The sequence below is a fragment of the Helicoverpa armigera genome, chromosome 23 (assembly GCF_030705265.1).
Source record: "Helicoverpa armigera isolate CAAS_96S chromosome 23, ASM3070526v1, whole genome shotgun sequence".
Classification (NCBI taxonomy): Eukaryota; Metazoa; Arthropoda; class Insecta; order Lepidoptera; family Noctuidae; genus Helicoverpa; species Helicoverpa armigera.
Genome location: NC_087142.1, coordinates 1,305,531 through 1,316,106, shown reverse-complemented (window position 1 = coordinate 1,316,106; position 10,576 = coordinate 1,305,531). Strand labels below are relative to the sequence as shown.

At 39.2% G+C, this 10,576-nt stretch overlaps 1 protein-coding gene across 1 annotated transcript; it reads left to right on the top strand.

Moving 5' to 3' along the window:
• On the top strand, positions 1-8,864 carry LOC135118556 (uncharacterized). The gene is made up of 3 exons (XM_064040931.1): positions 1-1,822; positions 2,366-2,564; positions 8,750-8,864. The coding sequence occupies exons 1-3, from the start codon at positions 190-192 to the stop codon at positions 8,862-8,864; spliced, it is 1,947 nt and encodes a 648-aa protein (XP_063897001.1). The 5' UTR covers positions 1-189.
• Positions 8,865-10,576: the final 1,712 nt, after the last annotated feature.

Here is a 10,576-nt window from a genome sequence, read left to right as displayed (position 1 = left end):
CTTTTTAATATTGAATTGTACCTATTATAAAAAATAAGTAAGTAGGTATACTGGTTTAATAGGTGCTATTAAACCGGTCACGTACTAATAAATCCCCCAATAATATAAATTCATTTGTTTTTGGTGCAAATTTTAGTGTTTCGTAGCAGGTTTTTAAAATTTCTAAAGCTTATTGTATATCATCTAACAATGGATACTTTAGATAATACGTTTTCCTACATTCTGAATTATAATAACTATATCGAAGATGATGTGGTTCGCGCATTTCATGAAAAGTTACTTCGGTGCACATCATTTAGACCGCGTGAGCTAGAATTATTTCAACACCCTGAACTGATTGAACCTGTACCTAAAAATGAGACGCACCTTCAAGTAATTTATGACGGTGACGTGGGATTAGTGGGGCACTGGAGTTGTATTTATTACATTAATGGAATACTGCGTGTGTACGATAGTCTTGTTGGTGTTCTAGGAAAATCGCAAAAAATATATGTAAAAGCCTTGTTTCCGTATCTATCGGAGTCATGTATTCAGTTTCCAAGTGTTCAGCGACAACCGAATACTATTGATTGTGGTTTGTTTGCCATTGCTTTTGCCACCTCTTTAGCTTTAAAAACGAACCCTTCTCAATTTAATTACGTGCCAGAAATGATGAGACCCCATTTGCTTGAAATGCTTTTAACCGATGGGCTTTTGGCTTTTCCCGCTACGAGCAGGCGTTCACCAGGACGTGCCCCTTCTAATCTTTTCAATAATATAGCCCTTAAACTGGAGACAAATAAACAGAAACAGACTGAAAAGAAACAGAAACACCGTTCACAAAATTCAATAACATCCCACAGTCAGAACGATAACTTAAATTTTAATCAGAATTACGAGTATGTTATGGAGGAAACACAGAGCATAGCGAATAACTGTACTACTATGGACGCGAAACGTATAAAACAAAACAATAGAGATAGAAAGAGGCTGTCCAGATCTAATAAAGATGTTTCAATTAGAGAAAAAGAGAGGAACCAAGTCGCTAAAGAGGTTCTTAGGTCCAACAAACGAAAAAAGTGTCATGAACAGGTAGTGAATAGTTCTCTTCGCCGAAGCAAACGTTTAAATCTAGAAATAAGGCAAGTTGAGCAAGAACGCGACACTGAAGCTCATCGAGCTGCCCGTCAAGATGACGAGTACAGACGAGATGAGCAACAGCGTAATACTCAAGCTCATCGGGTAGCTCGAACGGATGTCCGATATCGACAAGCTGAGCAAGAGCGCGACACTGAAGCTCATCGAGCTGCTCGTCAAGATGACGAGTACAGACGAGATGAGCAACAGCGTAACACTCAAGCGCATCGAGTAGCTCGAATGGATGTCGAATTTAGAGAAGCTGAGCAAGAGCGCGACACTGAAGCTCATCGAGCTGCTCGTCAAGATGACGAGTACAGACGAGATGAGCAACAGCGTAACACTCAAGCGCATCGAGTAGCTCGAATGGATGTCGAATTTAGAGAAGCTGAGCAAGAGCGCGACACTGAAGCTCATCGAGCTGCTCGTCAAGATGACGAGTACAGACGAGATGAGCAACAGCGTAACACTCAAGCGCATCGAGTAGCTCGAATGGATGTCGAATTTAGAGAAGCTGAGCAAGAGCGCGACACACACGCTCGTCGTGTTACTCGAGAAAACGAGGAATATAGACGAAATGAACAGATGCGAAACAGTGCTGCTAGACAAGAATTACGATCGAAGCAAAAAGATTCATGGGACTTAACTGTACAAAATTATTTAAAAAATATTAAGGAAGGAAACACGCATCCTTGCCACTGCTGCGGTAGATTGTGGCACATTAATTCTATAAAAAAAATATCTAAGGATATTGCTTTAAACAAATATGGACAACTATTTGTGGATAATGTTTTCCATTTAAATCCAACTCAAAATTACGGAGAATTTTGTTCCACATGTGCAAGATATATTAACAAAGGTACTATACCTAGGCTTGCGAGGGCGAATGGTTTAATTTTTCCCTGTATTCCAGAAGTATTAAAAGACTTGACTCCTCTGGAAGAGCGTTTGGTAAGCCCACGCCATGTCTTTTTGAAAATTGTTCGCAGGGGTCAGGGTTTAGGATTCCAACATGGCCTTCAAGGTAACGTTGTTAATGTTCCAGTGCTAGTTAACAACATGGTCAGTGCTTTACCTCGGTCCGTAAATGACGACAACGTAATTACAGTTGAACTGAAACGAAGGTTTTGTTATAGGCACGGCCGCAAAGAACAAGTACGGCCTGAATTCGTGCGTAGGGCCGCGCAATATTTAGTACAGTGCGAGTTATTTCAGGAAAACGGTGTCGCACTAAATGTATCTTGGGCAGGTAATGATCCTGAAAATGAAACTAGATGTACATGCGATGCCGATGCTATCGACGAAGAGACTGTAGATTCTACGGAAGGTGTTGAACTTAACCCAGGAGGTACAGAAACACTTTTGGATAACAATCAGGATGTTATAGTACTGGCTCCCGGTGAAGGACAGCGCCCTATCTCTTTATTATTTGATGAGCATTTAGAGGAGTTGGCATTTATAAAAGTTCATTGCGGCGTCAAACGAGATTTTAAGATTAATTTGAGACATTCTGAAATAATTAAATCGGAAATATCAAGACAAGACCGACGAGCTGTTCGACCGGATTATCTTTTTACTGCTCTAAAAAAACAGCAAATGACAATTGTAAAAAATAGTATAACAACATGTCTTCGAAAAAAAACTGTTAAAGGAACACCAGTTTTAGCCAGTAATGTTCTAGATATGAACTATATAGATCAGTGGTTCTTAACCGGTGGTCCGCGGACCACTGGTGGTCCCTGGAGGCATTCCAAGAGGTCCGCGAAGCAATGCTTCGCGACGTTGCTAATCTAACTTTATTTTTAACGACTTATCTATGCGAACAGGGGTTTTTCGCATAGACGTATAAAAGATATCCATCTTACTTGTCCAACAGAAGAAAAATATGTTTGGGCTACATTTTACGTAATTTTGGCTTTGACTCTTAAAAAATAATTAAAATTTCGCGCTCGCTTCGCTCGCGTATTCAAAAACTGTATGCCTTTGTTTTTACATTTGTCAACAAACAAAAAGTTAAGTACGTTTGGGCCATATTTTACGTAATGTTTGGTTCGAATCAGAAAAAAATTTCGCGCTCGCTTCGCTCGCGCATTTGGAAACTAAATACAATGTAACAGTAGGCACTTTTTTGTTTGTAAATGAAAAATTTCGTTAAAGCTACTCAGATCAAAGTATAAATACGTACGTGGGTTTTCGACGCTTCTGATTGTTAAAAACAAGCATAGAAATCTGTTGGACGCCACTGCCGACATGCGTTTAGCATTGAGTAGTACTCAGCCAAGAATTCAGAAGTTAGTAAAGAGAATGCAGTCACAAAAATCTCATTAAAATCTGTAATTTTTTGTGTTTTGCTAAGAAATGAGGGCTAATTATAACACACTTTATAATTAGCTCTCATTTCTTATTCTTTATCAAAGAACCCTCAATTTAGGTAAACCATTGGGGTGGTCCCCGGCAAGCCAAACTTTTGGTAAAGTGGTCCCTCATGCCAAAAAGGTTAAGAACCACTGATATAGATAATTTAGTTCAGCACGACGACGGGTATCGCGTACTTAGTGGCATTAGAAATTCTCCTTCACACTGGGAGGGAGAAAAGAAGAAGGTATTAGCCATGATAAGACAGTTTGGAGTACCATCTTTCTTTTTGACGCTGTCGGCTGCCGAAGTACAGTGGCTAGAACTTCTGGTAATGCTAAAGGAAGTTGTTGACGGTGAAACTGTTTCTTTGTATGAAGTCGAAAATCTAAGTTACGAAACGAAAGCGCGGCTCATTCAATCCGACCCGTTTATATGTGCCTCTTACTTTGAAACAAAGCTAAGGGAAATTCGTAAAACGTGGTCTTGTTCTTCCGGTCCTTTTGGAAAGTATGTTATTAGTCATTTTTACTATAGGATTGAATTCCAGCATAGGGGCTCGCCACATGCACATATGATGCTTTGGCTTGAGGAGGCACCTATTTTTGTACCCGGTGATGTTGAATCAGCTGAAAGAGTCGTCCAGTTTGTGGATAACATTTTAACTTGTGATAGCAATGAACTAACAGAGGATATTCTTCATGTTCAAAAACATAAACATACGCACACGTGTAGGCCCAAGCCGGACAAACTTTGCCGTTTTGATATACCGTTTTTCCCTTTAGATTCCACTCAAATACTAGTCGAACTTCCAAAGGATAATGCTTCTTATAAAAGGGTCAAAGATATTGCAAGAAGTATCCAAATTAAAATGCAAGATATTCCACCTGAAATAGAAACATTTACAGATTTTTTGGAATTCGTAGGTGTTACATATGAAAATTATATTTTAGCTATAAGAAGCACTTTAAAGAGGCCCAAAGTATTTCTAAAGCGGTCTCCAAAAGACACGTATATCAATGCATTTTCTAAAAAAATCATAGAGTTGCATAAAGCAAATATGGATATCCAGTATATAGTAGATCCATTTGCTTGTGCAGTTTATATTGTGGATTACATAAATAAGGCAGACAAAGGTATGTCACGTCTTTTACGTTCCGCCATAGAAGAAGCTAAAAATGGCAATAGCAGTATAAAGGAGTCCTTGCGTAGCGTTTCAAATGTTTTTTTGAACGCTAGTGAAATTTCTGCTCAAGAGGCCGTGTACTGTCTAGCAAGTTTTCCACTATCGAGAGCTAGTGAAGGAGAAATATATGTTAACACTAGTCTGCCACAGGAAAGAGTACATATTTTAAAAAGTACGCGTGAAATTCAAAATTTAGATCCTAATTCGGATGATATATTTCAAAAAAGCTTCATTGATTATTATACTAAACGACCAATTGCATTAGAAAATGTCAGTTTAGCCTATTTTGCAGCCTATTATTATTACTCGAAACGCCGGCCGGTCGCTAGTGCTACCTATCTAGATTCTAGTGACGACAATGACCATAGTCAAGAAATGGACGAAAACAACGGCAGTTGGCTTCCCCTACAAGACAATTTGGGATTTATAAGGCAAAAAATAAAACCCAGAATAATCCGTTTTCGCCGTTACAGTTATCATGAAGACCCAGATAACTTTTACCGAGAGCAAATAATGCTCTATATACCTTGGCGTAACGAGGAAGAGGAATTAATTAATCCTGATTTAGATTTAAAAAATATTTTTTTGCAACATAAAGATTTAATACAAAATGAAAGTGATCAGTTTAACAAGCTTGGAGGGCCAGACCAGTTCGAATCTTTATTGTTAGCTATAAGAGATGCTGATTCAAATGAGGAAAATGAGGAAATTAATGAGAGAGGGGTAAATGGGGTAGAGCCTTTCGGAGACTACGAATTTGAAACTCAAATCGGAGATGTTGCTGAGGACATTATTCCTGGCGGTCATGGTGGACCACAAATATGTGGCGATCCTTTAACTTTTATCGCTAAACCTCCGCAACTTTGTGAAGGTGATGTGCTTGATTTATGTAGAAAGTTAAATTTTGACCAACGAGACATATTACTACACGTCCTTGAAAACATGCGTAAGGCATCTTCTCCTATTTATTTATTTATAAGTGGGGGAGCTGGAGTTGGCAAAAGTGTCTTAATAAGAGCTTTGTTCCAGTCCTTGACACTTCAGTTTAATAGGGAACCTGGCACGAACCCTGATGATTTAAAAATTCTCCTCACAGCGTTTACTGGAAAAGCCGCATTTGGTATAGGCGGACAAACCGTACACAGCGCCCTGGGCCTTCCAGTTTCGCAAGCAGGAAGTATTTTACCGGAACTTTCACCCAGTGTCGCCAACACATTAGCCACAAAATTGTCAAAAATGCGCCTTATTATTATTGATGAAATTTCCATGTTGGGTTCAAGAACTTTTCATCAAATCAATCGCCGACTACAACAAGTATTTCATTCATCTGTTTTATTTGCTGGCATATCTGTAATTGTTGTCGGTGATTTCAGGCAACTACCACCTGTCGGTGACAATTGGGTGTTTCAGCCTAGCTCACGAAATCCTCTTGCTGAATTATGTGGAACACCAATTTGGGATCTCTTTAGCTTAACGGAATTGCATCAAATAATGCGACAAAGAGATGATGTTGCCTTTGCTACAGCTTTAAATAATATGGCAAGTGGGACAATGACCGATGAAGATATAACACTATTTAAAAGTCGTTGTTTTAATAACAATACGTTGCCAGAGGAATCCCGAGGAGCCATTCATCTATATGCCAGCAATCGAGAGGTAGACAATCACAATAACGCAGTCTTATCAAGTATGACTACCGATGGAGCTATATCGAAAGCAATAGATACTGTTTGCGGTGAATTAAATTCCACAATGAAGCAAAAAGCTTTAGAGACAGTTTCCAAATTAACGACTCAGCAAACATACGGTCTTCCTTCGACTTTAGTTTTAAAGATCGGTGCTAAATACATGTTGACTGTTAATATAGATACTGCAGATGGCCTTACTAACGGATCTACTGGTAAACTATCAGCTATTGATTTTGCCATCAACAGGGCAACTGGTGAAAGACGGCCGTTGCGTATGTGGTTATCCTTCGATGATAATGTCATTGGCCAACACAAACGATGCAATGCAATCTCTTCGCTGCACCGTTATAAAAATAGACTGGACCAGGGCTGGACACCATTAGAACCGGTTACGTATACAGTAAAGCGGTATAAATCATCAAATTTACAGGTTCGGAGGAGTCAGTTTCCTGTTGTGCCAGCGGAAGCCATCACTATACACAAAAGTCAAGGTACAACCTTAGAGCGAGTGGTGATACATTTAAAACCTACAATTCAAAGATCAATGATGTACGTAGCGTGTTCTCGTGCAACTACTGCACAAGGTTTATTTATAGTAACTGATTCTTTCAAACCGCCACGCCCCCCTAGTTCTCAAGATTCTATAGTAAAAGAAATGGCTAGATTGCGACAGAAACTATTAGTTCCCGTTTTCCGATTTTTGAGGGAACCTCGTAACTGCTCTCAAATTGTGTATCATAATGTACAATCTTTAAATAAACATTTACCGGACATAGCCAGTGATCCACAAATATTATCATGTGACATTTATTTTGCATCAGAAACTTGGAGTTGCTTAAACGATAACTTCTCTTTACCCGGTTTCATAGAATTAATTAGAACAAATGGGCCGGAACAAACATCATCAAATCCTGGGTTTGGGGTTCTAGCATTTATTAAACCGAATTTGCCGATTACATCTCCTAAAAGCTACTTAGAGCAATCAAGTAGTGTTTCTGGACACATTGAAGGAGTCTCATTGGAGTATGATAATAAGAGATTATTTGCAATATACAGATCACCTAGGTGCTCCAATAATACCTTAAAAGAATTTATGAACAAATATATATTTAATGAACATTCTATGCCTACACTAATTTTTGGAGATTTTAACGAAGATTTCCTCAAACAAAACTACATACATAAATTTATGCAGAATGCGGGATATACACCTCTTCTCCAAAATTGTATAACCACTAGAGGTGAAACTCACCTGGATAATATATTTGGTAATTTTAATTGTGAAGCTGGTGTATATACTTCTTTATTCAGTTATCACAAGCCGATTTGGGCACGCCTATAGCACGGAATATTTATAAATACATATATAAAATTAATATTCATACATAAAAGTACAAGGCAAAATATCGGGAGAGTTTAGGCTCCATTCACCAGGTGTATAAATTGACATAATAAGTTTATTATATTTGCTGCTACGGAACCCTTTGTGCGCGAGCCCGACTCGCACTTGGCCGGTTTTTTATGTCTTTCGAACAACCCAGCCCCGGCACACACCTTCACCACAAAATACATAGGTACAGAAGTCAATCTACATACAAAGCGCGTTTGAGTCACGCAGACATAGGTGTCTATGTGTGCGTGTTCACAGACGCGCTGTCTCAAAACAACTCAAAACAGTGCGAGCGCGGCTGTCGTTTTCTTGAGATACGCGCGCCACACACAAGGTAAATAAATGTGCACGCGTTGTGATACTAACTGTAATTTGACTGTAATATTTTTAATTTTAATAACAAAAGAAAAAGTAATCATGGAGAAACAAAAAAAGTCGTATTAAATTGTTCAGTGGACGGTTGTTTTAATACAACTAAAACAGTGAACAGTCGTTTTTTTAGCCTGCCGTATTACCTATAGTATGTACCTGCTTATTTTCTCATATGTCGATGGTTCGTTTAATAAACGCAGTTGGTAGGTACAGTTAGGTGGGTAGGTAAGCGGCCCGGCGGCCTCTGGCCCAATGCCGTAATAAGTTTTGCTAGTGTCGACCCAGGCGAACCTCCCAACCTACCCTCAAAGATTATTACTAGTAGGAGTTGATAATTTTTGTGATCATGGCAAGAGTATGTTGTAAGGTAGACGAAATAAAACTCGCACATCAAGGTGATGGTGGTGATTTTGATTTTTGATTTTTGATTTCATTACATACAAAAATATTTTTTTCGCAAGTAAAGAGTAGGATAAGTATATATTTATGAATAACAAAATTATAAATTGCGGTTTCTAAAAAAGTTCGGTATTTAAATAAAACTACTTTTACGGATTTTATCGCGGTTATATTATATTATGTGGTGGTGAGTCCCACCACCACCCAACACAGTTATCTACCGTTGGTAAATCATTGTTTCAGAGAGCACGTGGGATCTGCGATGAACAACACCTGGGTGCTGAGCTTCAACATGTTAAGCAAGTACTGCACGACAACAAGCTCCGAGTACCGCGCCCTCGTCGCAGAACCCGCGTGAAACCAGCCACAGTTGAGCGTCTACCTGCTGTTCTTCCATACATAAGAGGAGTCACAGACAAGATTGGCTACATCTTGAAGCGAGCTTCAATCAAAACCTACTTCAAGCCGCTGAAGAAGATTAGTCAATTCTTACCACCTGTCAAGTGTCACATACCTCTACAAGATGCGGGTGTATACAAGCTTGAATGTGATTGTGGTCTCTCTTACATAGGCCAAACTAAAAGAAGCATAGGGACCCGCGTAAAAGAACACATCGCCGATGTCAAACACCGCCGTTCCAGACAGTCAGCAGTTTGTGAACACACACTAGACAAGGCCCAGCATTACATTAGATTTGATAAACCACAAGTCCTTGCAAAAGAAAACCGATTCCTACCTAGGATGATTCGCGAGGCTATTGAAATTAAAAAACATCCAAATTTCAATAGAGAAGATGGCTGGGTCATACCACCTGCTTGGAATCCCATCATAGAAACTATTAAATCAAAATCCAAGCCTACAACTGCTCGACCTAAGGATACAGTTAGCTCGTTTTGCGTGAATCGGATTGTCAATAATAATTAACAAAATGTAGGGTAGCTGTTTGTAACTAATATATCAAGACGACCAACACCTTAGTCTGCCCGTGACCATGGATGCTGTAAAGGATCCGAAACGTCGGGATTAAATAATATAATATAACCGCGATAAAATCCGTAAAAGTAGTTTTATTTAAATGTCTAATATTCGCGTAAGTGTCAGAAATCAAAGTTCGGTATCTCGTTCAAACGAATTTCCTTTGAAAATGTTTATTAACCTCTTGTAAGCCACATTAAATATTTTATTATTAGGTATTGGTTTACCACTACCACGTTAGTTTTATAAAAAAGTTGACAGCCCTAGCGCGACCGCCGAGTTTAGGCATGAAAAGTGAAGTACATACATGAGATTGACTTCTGTTCTATTTTGTGCCTTCACCTAGGATCGAAATAAAACATATGAATCGGTCAACCCTTTGACTAACCAGCGTTTAATCTTTAACAAATCCAACAGTAACCCAAAACCACCGATCAAAGGTAACCAGCATACCTTTAACTACCCGCAAATACCTAAAACCACGGAGTAAGGAAGGATGAGCGGAGATACCATCATGCAAGTAGGTCAGGCGCCTTCTTCTAGGTCAAATTCGTACGGTCACGAGTAAACTAACTAGTCGCTCTGATTCTTTAAGACAATCACATCAAATCAAAAGTCATTTATTCAAATTAGGCTGCAAAACAGCACTTTTTGAACGTCAGAAATTTACAAAAGACAGCCCCCTTCACCACCTGTTATGTGTTTATGCTGGGAAGAAGAAGTGGCGCAACAAACTCAACAGCAACAATTTTTGGTATTACCAAAAATGGTTGGGTCCAAAAAAGGCTTATAGAGGCGAAAACAGTAACATTCCTCGCACCCCCGCATTTTAACGCGCGACTTTCTTAGAAATTTTCCGTTATGGCATCTCCGCTTGTCATTTTACTTCTCCATGGCTAAAACAGACATAGGTATCAAGTAAGGGCGTTTCCACACCTAATCGGATTGGATCGTGCGAATTCGTCCGATGAGGCGAGGCGGAAAGGAATTGTATGGGTGATGTGAACCTAATCTGGCCGACTATGTTAGGTCTGTTTCCTATAAATGTGAGCTATTGTCTATGTGATCATAGAGGTATTGTGAGGAATCCTGATA

What these genes read in the sequence shown, in the direction of transcription:
- LOC135118556 (XM_064040931.1), top strand. Translation starts at nt 190, where the DNA reads ATGGATACTTTAGATAATACGTTTTCCTACATTCTGAATTATAATAAC. An exon ending in GCATCCTTGCCACTGCTGCG is followed by an intron (nt 1,823 to 2,365) that starts GTAGATTGTGGC and finishes TATCTTGGGCAG; the next exon opens with GTAATGATCCTGAAAATGAA. An exon ending in TTTGATGAGCATTTAGAGGA is followed by an intron (nt 2,565 to 8,749) that starts GTTGGCATTTAT and finishes TCATTGTTTCAG; the next exon opens with AGAGCACGTGGGATCTGCGA.